Source organism: Choloepus didactylus, chromosome 21 (assembly GCF_015220235.1).
Source record: "Choloepus didactylus isolate mChoDid1 chromosome 21, mChoDid1.pri, whole genome shotgun sequence".
Classification (NCBI taxonomy): Eukaryota; Metazoa; Chordata; class Mammalia; order Pilosa; family Megalonychidae; genus Choloepus; species Choloepus didactylus.
The window spans coordinates 3,399,375-3,414,619 of NC_051327.1; the positions used below are offsets into that span (position 1 = coordinate 3,399,375).

Genomic DNA, 15,245 nt, shown 5'->3' on the forward strand with positions numbered 1-15,245 from the left:
GAAAATTCAGAAACCTGAAAGTTAAACTTGTCCCTTCTTCCTCCATTGCCCCCACTTGTATTAGTGAATATGCTACAGCAGGAGATCTGGGGCTTTGAGTCTTTTCTGTTCCTGCCGCCTTTCAAACCACCATGGTTTTCTTCTACAGCATTGCCTGAGGCTTTTACCTGGACTTCCAGCAACTTATCCAGTGCAGGTGGAAAATGTTCACCTACTAAATACAGAAGCTAAGATGAGAAAGAGTTCCTTCAAATTTTACAGAAGAAATGCAGATATTTTCAACTCATTTCTTAACAATTACCCAATCGTGAGTTAAGCATCACCAAGCATCACCAGGTTTTGTTGATTTTAACTTCTTAATATCTCCCATGTCAGTCTCCCCTTTGCCTTCCACTTTACAATCGCCTCAGCTCAGGCCCACACCAGCATTTTTCGTATGAAATCACTTCATTAACCTTCAAATTGTTCCCTCTCGGCAACTCAGCTAGCCTCTCCCTTCAAACACTCTCCACACTGCAGGGTGATCTTTAAAAAGGCAAATTTGATGCTATTACTCTTCAATTCAATAATACTCCATTCCTGTTAGGGTCAAGTCCTTATTTCTCAAACTCTACTAAATATTGGAGATTCCTCCAGGGATGTTATATGATATCATGCCTCTTTACACTTGCACAGATTCCTAGTATATTTTCAAAATTCATCTGAGAGTTCATTTCCTCTGAGAAGCCTGTGTTACCCAGTCTGGATTAAATAGATGTAGAACCAGTGTGCACTCACACAGCACCCCACGCTTTCTTCTATCAACAGATTCTAATACACAGCATAAGCTTTTCGCTTTAATTGTCTGGGAGCTTATTGGGAGTGGGGACAACATATTTAATTTCTTTGCACTTGAGGTTTAGCACACACAACCAGTAATATTTGTCAAATGAATGCCTTTTCATTTTCCATGTCCATGCTTTGGGTGTGCTTTTCCTCCTCCCTGCACAATCTCCATGAAGAGTTTTCATGCCTCCACTGGAACTTGGACGAAGCCTCTTTTCCCCTGACTTGGTTTCAGAGGCACTGTTGATCACGCCTGCCTTTTCCCCACCATTATACCTCCTATACACTTCTAACGACAGTGCCTACCACTCTGTGCTGCAGTTATTTGGCCTCATGTCGGTCTCCCTTGCCAGACTGTAGGCTCCGTAGTAGCAGCAACCTTGTCTATTTCATCATCTTACTCTGAGTTTTTGTCACATGGTAGCAGTTAGTAATTAAGCCTTCATTTCCACCTCCATCCAATCCTGCCACCAGAATGCTCTAAAACAAAAATCAGATCATGTCTTTCCCCTGCTCAAAAATCTTTGATGTCTTCCCTTGTCCTACAACAATCTTTTCCAGAGTATAGGATATGTACATCTGGTGGTACACGTGGTGACTTTCAGATGATTTTTGTCTGATACCTCAATAGGCCTTTCTATTAGTTTAAGTTAGGTATTTTGTGTTAGAAAAAGTGAAACCCACCAAATGAATGATTTCCTGGACACTTTTATGACAGTTAAGATTTGTTAGTGATTTAAAAGCAATTTAAATAAAAATATAAAGTAAATGATAGAACAGAGAGTACTTACATAACAACAGTTCAAAAGTCATAATGTTTGGGGAACCCTGATGTATGGGATTAATAAAATCTTCTAAATTTAGTGTACAGGGTCCTTCACATCTGCCACTGATTATCTTTCCAGCCTCACCTCCCTCCAGCTGCCATCAGGCATGATGTGCCACATGCTAGTAAACTACAGGTTCTCCGCACCTGATACCACCCACCCCCTTCAGTCTATTCTCAACACGCAGCCAGAGTGATGTTGATAAAAGGTGAGTGCGGCATCTGGCAGTGCGGCGGTGGCGTGGAGGGCAAACAAAGCTGAGCCTCTTCCAGAATGAACCGCAGCTCTGAGAAGCAGAAGTAGCAGTCCAACTCTCGGCCATAGCCTGGGAAGCACAGATGGACCCTGGTGGGTCAGCCGGCCCACTGCCCACCTCCTCCCTGCCTGGGAGGGGAGCCCTCCCGGCTGGGGGAAGAGCCCCACAATGGCCAGGTCCTCACAGTTCTTTGGAGCAACAGAACCTGTGCACCCATCTCATTCAACCTGGAAGCTGCAGAAGAGAAATTGCAGACCTGGGGCGTTCTATAGAAGAGGAGCTGAGACCCAGGGATGGTAAGTCACTTCTCCAAAGTCAGGCTGCTCTTAAGTGACAGAACCCAGATTTGAATAAGATCCAACCCTAAAGTCCAAGCTCTGAGTTACCCCCCTCACTGCCACTTATGACATCTCCCCATCTTTGCCGTCACCATGCCTGTCATAACACAGAGCTTTAAAACTTAGAGAGCAAGTTCATTTGTGGTATCTGATCTTCACAGCAGTCCTGTGGAGTAGGCAAGGCAGAGATCACCAGGATTTTTTTAATGAGGGAACTGAGGCACAGATGCAAAGAAATGCACATCCTGGGCACACCCTGAATACCCTGCCCACCAGGGGAGACCACCAGAAACTCTCGCGGGTTCTTCAGGCAGAACTTAAAATTGGAAAACTACTGCCTTGTCATTTAACAAATTTTTTATTCTCTTTTCTTATACTTATTTGGGTTTTAGAATTGGAAGATAAATACGGGCGTCCAGTGATCCCTTCTCAGCCAAGACTTCCATTTCCTCTATGACAGGTCAGAAAGGCAGTGACTGGTTTCATGAATAATTCTCATTTAGCAAAACTAGCTAAAGATAAACACCCAAAATAGCCATTTTGGGGGCTATTCTCTTATCTTCTCTGGCACAGAGAAAGTGAATAGTCAGACCCATTTCTTACCTGCCATGTCACCCACCCGTTTTATAAATAGGAGTAAACTGACCCTCAGGGATATTAAGTGACCCGACCCAGGTCACATGGTCAAGAAGCGGCAGACCTGGGACAAGAATCCAGGTCTCCTGCCAGCAGGGCCAGGGTTCTGCCTGGGACTCCTCAGCCAACTGGGCCTGTAGTGAGGTCTCACACACAGACAGGCCACGGGCCAGGAGGGAGCCAAACAACCTGGAAATTCCCAGAACTTTGGCCCTGAAGAGCCTTGCAGAATCACCTGATCCTCCATCTCATTTTACAGATAAGTAAACTGAGACCTGGCAAAAGGAAACTTCAAGTTACACAGCTAGCAACTGTCAGAGTGAGAACCAGGACCCAGGTCTGTGCTAACCTCGTCATTCAACTAAAGTCTGGACAGCAGACCGTGAAAGCTGCTATGGAAATGACACAGCAATCAATCCACAGGATTTTCTTTTTCCTTAGCAGTTCCAGGCCACAAACAAAAAGTATAAGTTGTAGACTTTGTCCCTGGGGAGTACACAGTCTAGCTGGAAATACAGGCATGTACACAGGAAAATAAAATCACTAACATAAAACATAAGTACAGGGAGCATGTACATATAGAATTTTAAGGAGGGAGAGAGCAACGAACTTGCTGTGTTGGAAACCTTCCTGGAGAAGGGGTGAGTAAAGCTGGGCTTTGAAGCATGCATAGGAGTCCAACAGGTAGTGAGCAATAGGTACATCAGTCTAGGCAAGTTTTAACTTATGGAAGGGTTTTGTGGGAGATGAAGACAAAATGGCAAGTGAAGGCCAGGTCTTGGAAGCTGGGGAGCCCTTAGATACCAGGCCAGGGCTTTTGGACTTGGGCCTTTGGAGCAATGGGTCCTCCAACTTGTTCAGAAACAGTACACCTGGAAGCCTCTGAACTCTTCACAGAACTCCATGAGTAACTGATTACACTTCATTCCATGTTCATTCCATTCAATGTTACTGTCAGTCAACACAACTGTTGCTCTAAGACAGCACTACAAAATCATAACCACAAGCATCCATGTCTTTGAACAAAATACTCTCTCAAAACAAACAGGATCAGTCTTTTCGAAATAGTCCCATTAACCGGTCGCTTGTTTATTTTTCTGTCTCCTGCAAGCCTGTGTGCTAGCAGACAATCACTGCTGCCACTGTTTTTCATAAAATATTGGGGAAGAAAAACAGAAGAAATTCTAAGAATTTGTGTCTCTTTCTTCAGACTGGGGAAAGGCAGCCTTATACTTTTAGAGGTTTGTGGCAATATCGTAAAGAGTAGTGACCCCATCTGACATGAAGGGCTTGGGGCTGGGAGCATCATCCAAGACCAAGTTTTGGACAACTGAGCTCCCCGGGCTGGCCATCATCACATCTGGACTCTCTGGGCAAAGAAAGGGAGGGAAGACTGCCCCCTCCCATCCACATTCACAGGTCTAAGAAGCACAGAGGAGGGCTTGACGTGGGATCAGCTCAGCAACCATCAGCTTCTGAAGAGACCTACCTGCTCAGTAGGTGATCTCCAACTCTGCCTCCAAAACTCAGCTCAACGACCTCCTTGACCCTAAGCAGGCAGAGGTAGGAATCTTTTCCTGTATTCCCATGGCCCCTCATTATGCATCTGGTGGGGCCCTTATCACAGTGTTTTGTAATCCATGGGGCTTCTTAAAGCCTCCTTATTCATCTTGCTTGCCCAACACTATGTACCTGGCTTATAATAGCAGGCCCTCAAAAACATTCATGGAATGAAATATTAAAGGAATGGATGACTTAGATAAAGCAATCAATGTGAACATTAGCATGGATTATATGGACATTTATACTGTCCATAATTTTAAAGAATATATTTTAAAATACTCTTACTCATGTTCCTTTAACATTCTTTTTATTATAGCTTTGTTCTAGTTTGCTAATGCTGCAGAATGCAAAACACCAGAGATGGATTGGCTTTTATAAAAAGGGGGTTTATTTGGCTACACAGTTACAGTCTTAAGGCCATAAAGTGTCCAAGGTAACACATCAGTAATTGGGTACCTTCACTGGAGGATGGCCAATGGCATCCGGAAAACCTCTGTTAGCTGGGAAGGCACATCTGCTCCAAAGTTCTGGTTTCAAAATGTCTTTCTCCCAAGATGTTCCTCTCTAGCAAGCTTGCTCCTCTTCAAAGCGTCACTCACAGTGGTACTGAGTTCCTTCTCTTTGAGCCAGCTCATTTATATGGCTCCACTGATCAAGGCCCACCCTGAATGGGTGGGGCCACACCTCCATGGAAATATCCCATCAGTTATCATCTACAGTTGGGTGGGGCGCATCTCCATGCAAAAAACATAATCCAAACGTTCCAACTTAATCCCCACTATTATGTCTGCCCCACAACATTGCATCAAAGAATATGGCTTTTTCTGGGGGACATAATACATTCAAACAGGCACAAGCTTATTCAAGATATGTGAGTTAATGATTAATGACATCCAAAGTTCAAGATAACTCCCTAGTAATGAATGCAAAGGGCTGAGTTTGCTTTCATATTTCTTTTACATTATTTCAAAAGTATTTTACCTTACCTTTTGTTTGGGTATCCGTATCCATACCATTTTAGCCTAGAGAGTATCACCATGGGAGCTAAAGACTGAGCAGTTTTGGTAAATGAAACATTGATGCCAAAATCCATTGATGAAAGGGGTGACCTGGAACAGACAAAAATAGTATAGATTTATTTCACACACAAATTACATGTGTGTACTTATGTATTTATTTTTGTGTGTATATATGTATGTGTGTGTGTGAGTAAGAATTTATAGAGAGAGAAAGAGAGGTGGAGGAGGGAGAGGGAGAGAGGGAGTGAAAGAGCTTCCTCCTCTGTGAAGTCCTCCTTGACCATAAATAGACAATAATAAAAATAATGTAGTAATTATAAAATATTAACCCCGTAGGCATAGAGTCACTGGCTCACAGAGCTGGAAGAAATTAACTCTCAAATGAAGAAACTAAGAGCCAGAGAGGAGACCTAGCTACTTTCTTAAATGCTCAGTAAGTGATAATGCAATTTACCCTGCACTGTGAATAGTGCTCTACATATATTATTTCATTTAAGTCCCACAACAATCCTATGAGAAAGATATTATCGCCCCCATTTTAGAGATGGGAGAACAGATTAACCAACCTGTCAACAGTCACACAGCCAGTAAGTGATAGAATTGGGATTCACACCTAAGTCTTTCTGACCAAATTTCATTAAGGATTACTTCAATGTGTTCCTAGTAAGAAACTTGCTATATAATTTTTTAAAGTTATTTCACATAAAATAAATCAAGTACACTGACTGAATAAGCTGAAATGTTGTATTTCAATTAATGGTGGGAATTAAACACCTTGTAACTAAGAAGAAGGAAGCAGAGGGCAAAAGGAAGAAAGTTGGAGGAGAAAAGAAGAAAGGAAGGAAAAAAGGAAAGAATGAAAGAAGAGGCCAGAGAATTGGAGGCAATTTGATCTGATGATAAGAACTTGAGTTTCATTCCCAGTTCTTTAATTTGCTGGTTATATAACCTTGGAAAAGTTAATTTGTCAAGAATCATAGTTTCCTAAAAATAGGAATAGTTATGGTGGTATGATAATATAACTGCTGCTTGTCTCCCCCATGAAGGCAAGGGCTATATCCACTTTTGCTCACCACAGTAGAAAACCTTATCTGACATGACCAGGACAATCAGTTAAGCAAAACATCATTTTTAAAAGAAGACGCTTCAAGCATTCTGTTTTAACTTAATTGTACTCAGTCATCAAACTTTATTTTTTTTCTTTGAGTATGGGTCCACTGATGAAAATGCCGTGCCATATTTCTTGCATAAACAGTATCCATAGCTCATGATCTACAATTTCTGGAATCAGTTATGGAGAGAACCAAAAGTCATTTACAGATCCATCTGAGCACAGAATACCTTTGGATTTTTATGACATTTTCCCAAAATACTTACAGTTCTCACCATATCAAATCTGATACTAATTTTTCAATTCATTTTTATTGAGATATATTCACATACCATGCAGTCATACAAAGCATACATTCAATTGTTCACAGTACCATTATATAGCTGTACATTCATCCCCAAAATTAATTTTTGAACATTTTCATTACCATACACACAAAAATAATAAGAATAGAAATTAAAGTGAAAAAGAACAATTAAAATAAAAAAGAACACTGGGTGCCCCTTTTTTTTTTTTGCCTCAATTTTCTACTCATCCATCCATACACTGGACAAAGCGGAGTGTGGTCCATATGGCTTTCCAAATCACATTTTCACCCCTCAAAAGCTACATTTTTATACAATCGTCTTCAAGATTCATGGGTTCTGGGTTGTAGTTTGATAGTTTCAGGTATTTACTGCTAGCTGTTCCAATTCATTAGAACCTAAAAAGGGTTGTCTATATTGTGTGTAAGAGTGTCCACCAGAGTGACCTCTCGGCTCCTTTTGGAATGTCTCTGCCACTGAAGCTGATTTCATTTCCTTTCACATCCCCCTTTTGGTCAAGAAGATGTTCTCCATCCCACAATGCTGGGTCCAGATTCCTCCCTGGAAGTCATATTCCATGATGCCAGGGAGATTTACTCTCCTGGGTGTAAGATCCCACGTAGTGGGGAGGGCAGTGATTTCTCCTGCTAAGTTGGCCTAGCTAGAGAGGGAAGGCCACATCTGAGCAACAAAGAGGCACTCGGGAGGAGGCTCTTAGACACAATTACAGGCAGGCCTAGCCTTTCCTTTGCAGCAACAGTCTTGCCAAGGGCAAGTCCCGTGGTAGAGGGCTCAGCCCATCAAACCACAAGTCCCCTATGTACTAATTTTTAAAATAACTTTATCAAGTCTTTCTAAAGCATTCAACTTGGTTTTTGGAGAAATAACTCTCAGTTCATACTTAGACGTCCTCAGTATATAAAATATCAATGTAATTAAAATTTGTAATCATAATAAAAAGTACATATGACAAAAACAGATTTGCAACAAAAAACACCCACCCTATGGGGGCAGAAAAGCACCATATCCTGGAAAGTGGCCATTTAGCCCTACACTGTCAGGAGCACCTGGGCATAGGTAAGCATGTTTTAGAAGGAAAGAGCTGGAATCTTCCAAGACCTTCTGCTGCATTGCATCCGCTGCACTTACTCAATAAATCTTTGTTGAGTAAATAACATCTACCACACAAGGCTGGTGTGAGACTTGAATGAGAAAACAGTCTCCCAGAGCTTGCATATATTGACATCTGATAAATGTTGGTGACCTTCCCTTTCCAACTGTCTAAGCATTTTATTTGTACTCCATCTCATTGAGCAATGTGAGATGTTTACTGAAGTTATTGCATGTTAATGTATTCATTCAAAAATAGTGTTTTGAGCCAGTCCCTTTTCTAGGCACTAGGAACACAAAAGGGAAGACGATAGGGTTCTGAACTCTAAGGAGCTCACCATCTTGCTCACTAAGCAAGAAAACTCTGAGTCAGATGGAATTCTGTGAAGAGGAAATCAAGTAGCTGGATTGACAAAGTTTTCCTCAATTTAGGTAACTTTAAAAAAGAGAGAGAGGCTATTTCTACAGAGCTAATAAAGAATGTGCCTCTGTCTTAATAATCTGTTCCTCCCTAATCCATAAAATAAGGCACATATCACAACATGTGAGCCAATCAAGTGAACTGTATAGTTGATCTAAAAAGCTTATATCAAAGAACAAAGTATCTCATCATCAGTTTAAACTCTTCCAATTAAGAAAAGAGCAATATGGACCTTGATTTTTATTTTAGTTCTTGCAATGACACAGAGCAAAGGTCATTTTGCCTTATCTTCCAGTGTAATAATGCATATTGCAGTATGGAAAAGATACAACTAACTGGAATTTCACCTTGGTTTCTGAGATGTAATCCTTTTGTAGCATTGGCTGTGTGAAATTGAGGGGTAAAAAAATTAAGCTATCCTTTCAGAAGTGGGGAAAAGTTGCCCAGGGCAAACAAATATGAATATTCTATTATATTCTGTTCCTTAATTCCCAATGATGCCTCTTAGGGTCACCTCTCAGATATGTGACTTGTAAGGGCAACATAACTGAAATATGGACACTTGGAGAGATCCTACCTACATGTGATGTAATGAGTAATATACTGAGTAAATATATTACTCAAAGTAATATACTTGAGTATATAGTACAATATACTATGCATAGTATTATTATAAATAATATATAAACATATATATAAATATAGTAAGTAAATTGAGTAACTATAATGAGTAAATATATTACTTAAATGTACTTTGAGTAAATATACTTACTGCCGATTGAATGTAAGTAAATTTGCATCAACAACATCAGCCAGTGGCAAATTAAACAAGCAAAAAGAAGCCAGCACAATCACCCTAGAAAAAATTAAAAATATATACATATGAAAATTTTACATCTCAGAGGCACAGATTTTTTAAAAAATCAAATGAAAATTGACGTTGGGTTCACATGAAGGAAAAATAAAATACAATACTACAAAACTAAAAATATATTATGCATACACTTCTATCTCTAAATATTATGTATCTATGACTGTAAATATCTATAAAAAATGAAATAACTACTTTGGCTTGAGATTTTTTTAAATGGTTTTTATGCTTTATTCTCATTCCCATCTGACTACCTGTTCATTTAATCTGCTTAAATTATAGTCTAAAGAATAGAACACACCAGGGAAATTCATCAGACAACTTTCTCTTGATATCAAGAATAGGACAAATTAAGACATGTAAAAATGCATATAACATCTTAATTATGATAGGAGAATGAAAATGGGGGAAATAGTTTAAGTTTTTTAAAAAGAGCAAAAAAATTTTCATTCTAAAGTTATTACAAAAATATCACTCTAAATATGAAACAATCAGGGCCATTCTTACAGACTTATAGAGTAGTTATTTATGTGTGTTCTAATGTCTTGAAAATTCATAGAAATTCAATCCTTTGGATTAATTACTATACTCTATACTACTAACTGGTTCAAAATGCAAATAAACCTTCATGAAAATGTTCTCAAATTTCTCCAGCAAGGACTTGGGATAGGATTTACTAATCCATCCACTCAAAATACATTTTCTAAAGACCAACTATTTACTGGAACTGCAGTAGATAATGGGCCAAACCTCTGTATCTAAACCAACTTGGCAGGTGGACTTGCTGCTGTCCCCACTACGGGGGACATGACTCCCAGGAATGTAAATCTCCCTGGCAATATGGGACATGACTCTTGGGCATAAGCCTGGACTATGCATCATAGAATTGAGAAAGCCTTCTGGACCAAAAGGGCGAAGAGAAATTAAACAAAATAAAATTTCAGTGGCTGAGAGATTTCAAATGGAGTGGAGAGGTCATTCTGGAGGTTATTCTTATGCACTATATAGATATCCCTTCTAGTTTTTAGTGTATTATAATAGCTAGAAGGAAATGCCTGAAACTGTTGAACGGCAATCCAGTATCCTTCATTCCTGAAGATGAGCATATAGCTTAATAGATTATATGGTGTGACTGTGTGATTGTGAAAACCTTGTGGCCCACACTCCTTTTATCCAGTGTATGGACAGATGAGTAGAAAAAGGGGGAAAAAAACTAAATGAAAAACAGCTTGGGGGGGAATATGGGATGTTTTAGGTGTTCTTTTTTACTTTTATTTTTATTTTTATTTTTTGGAGTAATAAAAATGTTCAAAAATTGATTTTGTTGACAAATGCACAACTGTATGATGATGCTGTGAACAACTGATTGTATCCTTTGGATGATTGTATGGTATGTGAATAATCTCACTAAAATTGCATTAAAATTTTTTAAAAAGATAATGGGGCACAGTGATAAGAGATTAGACCCTATTAACAATAAGCTCAGTCCAGCGGAGACCATAGAGAGTCACTTATAAGTGCTATTGCGGAGCTAAGCCTAGAGCACTGGGGTCATGTAGAAGGGGAGCCCAATCCAGATGAGGAAATCACAGAAGTCTTCCCAAAGAAGCACAACCTGAGCTGAAGCTTAAAGAACCATTGGGGAGAGCCAGGCAAGAAATGGAGGAAGAGCCTTCCAAGCCCAGGGAACTGTATCTGTTAGACACTGAGATGTTTGAACCAGGAACTTCAAAGTGTTTCTGTATGGCTGGAGAGCACAATGTAAGTGGAAGAGTAACAAGAAATGAGGATGAAGAAGTAACAAGAGCTTAAATAGCAAAGGACCTCATATGTCATCATTCAGATTTGTGCTAAAAGCAATGAGAAGCTATTTAAGAAGGTTAAGCAAAGGAATGATGTAATATTCTTGAAACAGTATGGAAGAAGGGGTTGGGGGGAGTGGAAACTAGAGGCAAAGAGACATATGGGAGGTTATTATAGTATTCCATGTAAGAGACAATGAAGACCTGAGCTAAAGTAATGGCAGTGGGAAAAGAGAAGAGATGGGTTCAGAACATGTAGGGAGATAAAACTAATAATAATTGATAGCATCATTGAGTGTAGGCAATAAAGAAGAGAGGAGGCAAAGAAAATTTCTCAACCTCTGGGCAACTAGATAGATAACAGAGCCATATTTCAAGATAGCAAACCAAGGCAAAAGAGCAGGTTTGGGGGGGGCAAGATTCTTCTGATTTAGATGCATTGAATTTGAGATGCCTGTGGTGGTGATGGGGTGTCCTTGGGGAGGAGGAGAGGTTGCATAAATAGGATAAAGAGTTGAAGAAAAGAACAGAAGCTAGACTTCTTTATACCTGGTAGCAGAATTTACTAAATGATGCACTTTAATTGGTTAGAAATAGGAACTTAATGGAACTTAATTTGCTATAAAATTCAGTGCACGAAATTCCTTCAAAGAACAACCTAATATTCAGACAGTTTGGCAGAAAGGTGCAATGACCCTGTCTAGAAATGAATATTAAACACAGTTCAGATCCCAGATTTTTTTTTTGCTTCAAAGGGCAAATGGTAAGACCTAGTGTAATTTGGGAATTGGAACTGGCACTTACTTACATATTAATAGAGGGATAAAGAGCAAAAAAGTAATAGTATTTCTGTTCAAGAAGTAGCATGACAATGGAAGCTGTTCCTTCTAGATAAAAAGAAATTAAGATTAATTTATAGTACCCAAACTTCTTGAGCCAGGACTGGCTGATAAGCATAAGGCACTGGAATGGAAACAGATTGACATGGTGTTAGAAGGAAACCCCACACATTGTGCTCACTCTTGCTGATGAAAAATAAATGTTTTCAGTCCAAAATAAATGTGCTTCTTAATTATAATACCATTTTAAACACTCAACTAATATTGTCTACCTTGGTTAGAAATACTATCATCCATATATATCCTTAAGGATAATAATATTCTGCAAATATTAAAATTAGCTACTATTTTCTATAAAACAAAGAAACTAGGAAATTATTTCCTGCATTTTTAATTTTCACACCAATATTAAGAGATTTTACTAAAACTGACCATATGAAAGAGTCCTTCCATCACTTAGAAACAACTGGCAATGCTTTATAGCAAGATGAAAATACCAATTCAATTCTAAAATAAATCCTAAATTTAAAATTTAGGGTTAAGACCCAGAATTCACCTTGCACATAGTAGGTGGAACAAATATTTGTTGAATAAATAAATGAATTAAAATCTCACTAGTCTTGGGAGGAAGGGCAAGATGGCAGCATAGAGAGGAGTGGAATTTAGTCAGTCACCTGGAACAACTAATAAATAATAAGAAACAGCTAGTAAATAACTTGGAATATCTTCTGGGGGACAACCGTGACTGTCCACACATCGTACACCAACCTGGATTGGGAGTAATGCCTGAGAATGCAGCACAAAATCTGTAAGTAAAAGCTGTGGAACCACGCCGAGAGCCCCCTCCCCCCATGGCAGGCTGAGCTGCAAAACCTCACTGAGGTAGAAGCTAGCACCACTCCCCAAGCAAGCGAATATAGCTCAGCTGAGCTCCAACTGGACTCCTAATTAACAAACATGGATTGCTGAATACAAGCTACAAACCCCAAACAAGCAGACAGAGGCTTTTAGTGACAACTAACCTTAAAGAACCAGAAGACTCATCTGTCCTGGAAAGGGCAGACCAGAAGACAGAGTGTTACCTCTGGCCAATGAGTGAGACTGGGGGCCATGCACTGGCTCCAAAAGGGGGCTTTCTGTCTCTTTTTCTCTCTCTCAACCTGAGGGGCTCAGAAGAGAGAGCTGCAGCCATTTTCAGTTCGCAAGGCTCTGACCCAGACAGGGGTGGAGATAACAGAGTCAGTGAGACTATTAAAATGCAGACGATAACTCCCTATGGGGTGTATCTTCCCTAAGATTAAGAAGGTGGGGCCCAGCTTTCCCTTCAGAACCAAGCACCAGAGCCTGGGGGACAACAGCCAAAACAGAAACTAAGGAGGCCACATCACCTTACACCAGTCAGGAGCAACAGGCTGACAGATCCCACGTGCTGGGCAGGTTAGGAAAAGCACAGTGACTGGAAACCTCACAGAAAAGTCTGTCATTCTTCTAAGATACATTCTGAATATAACCCCATTCTTAGACCTGAACCCATTCTGGTCTGGGAAAATCTTACTGGGGTAACCAAGGAAACCAGATGCCTAGACAACAGCAAACTACAATCTATACTAGGAAAAATGAAGATATGGCCCAGTCAAAGGAACAAACTTACACCTCAATCAAGATACAGTTGACATAATGTTTCACTTTAATGAAACAATCTGTTAAAGAGTTTCAAAGAAATATGCTAAATCAAATCAACAAGTTCAGGGAAGATATAATAAAAGAGATGAAGGCTATAAAGAAAACACTGGGTGAACATAAGGTAGAAATCAAAAGTTTGAAAAAACAACTGGCAGAATCTATGAAAATGAAAGGCACAACAGAAGAGATGAAAAACACAGCAGAGACATATAACAGCAGATCTCAAGAGGCAGAAGAAAACACTCAGGAACTGGAGAACAAGACACCTGAAATCCTACATATGAAAGAACAGATAGGGAAAAGAATGGAAAAATATGAGCAATGTCTCAGGGAATTAAATGACAACATGAAGCACATGAATGTATGTGTCATGGGTGTCCCAGAAGGTGAAAAGAAGGAAAAAGGGGCAGAAGCAATAATGGAGGAAATAATCAATGAAAATTTCCCATCTCTTATGAAAGACATAAAATTACAGATCCAAGAAGCACAGTGTACCCCAAACAGAATAGATCTGAATAGACCTATGCCAAGACACTTAATAATCAGATTATCAAACATCAAAGACAAAGAGAGAATCCTGAAAGCAGCAAGAGAAAAGCAATCCATCACATACACAGGAAGCTTGATAAGACTATATGAGGATTTCTCACTAGAAACCATGGAGGCAGAAGGCAGTGGTGTGATATATTTAAGATACTGAAAGAGAAAAACTGCCAACCAAGAATGCTATATCCAGCAAAACTTTCCTTAAAATATGAGGGAGAGTTTAAAATATTCTCTGACAGTCAATGAGAGAGTTTGTGAACAAGATACCTACACTACAGGAAATACTAAAGGGAGTACTACAGACCGATAGGAAAAGACAGGAGTGAGAGGTTTGGAACACAATTTTGGATGATGGTAGCACAGCAGTGGAAGTATACTGAACATTGATGACTGTGAGTATGGTTGAAAGAGGAAGGTTAGGAGCATGTGAGACACCAGAAGGAAAGAGGAAAGATAAAGACTGGGACTGTATAACTCAATGAAACCTAGAATGCTCAGCAATTGTGATAAAATGTACAAATATGTTTTTACATGAGGAGAACAAATGAATGTCAACCTTGCAAGGGGTTAAAAATGGGGTGGTATTGGGGAAAAAAATACAATCAGTGCAAACTAGAGACTATAGTTAACAGAAACTTTGTATTATGTTTCCTTTAATGTAACAAAGGCAATATATCAATGCAAAATGCCTATAAAAGGGGGACATAAGGGAGGGGTATGGGCCTCTTGGCATTGGTGATGTTGTCTGACTCTTTTACTCCACTTTAGTTTAATTCTATCTTTCCTTTTATTGCTTTTTAGCTGTCATTTTTTTCTTTCTCTTTCTTTTTCTTTTGTCTCTCTAACTTCTTTGACTCTTCCTCCTCCTTTGTGGAAAAAATGAAGATGTCCTTATATAGATAGTGGTGATGGTGGTGAATACATAAATATGTAACTATACAGGGAACCATCAATTGTTTACTTAGGATGGAAAGTCTTAAAAAAATGGGTTGATGAAGAAACTCTGAAGGTACTACATTGAATGAAATAAGTCAGACACATAAGGGCAAATATTGCATGGTCTCACTGATATGAACAAATTATAGTATGTAAA

At 39.4% G+C, this 15,245-nt stretch overlaps 1 protein-coding gene across 1 annotated transcript in view; it reads right to left on the reverse strand.

Annotated features, from left to right (window-relative positions):
* Positions 1–1,828: 1,828 nt before the first annotated feature.
* LOC119518035 overlaps positions 1,829–15,245 on the reverse strand; it is a 53,594-nt gene continuing 40,177 nt past the window's right edge. The window contains 5 exon segments of the mRNA XM_037815140.1: positions 1,829–1,977; positions 2,893–3,071; positions 5,432–5,554; positions 9,184–9,267; positions 11,893–12,047. Of these exon segments, the coding sequence (XP_037671068.1) occupies positions 1,829–1,977; positions 2,893–3,071; positions 5,432–5,554; positions 9,184–9,267; positions 11,893–12,047 (690 nt within the window).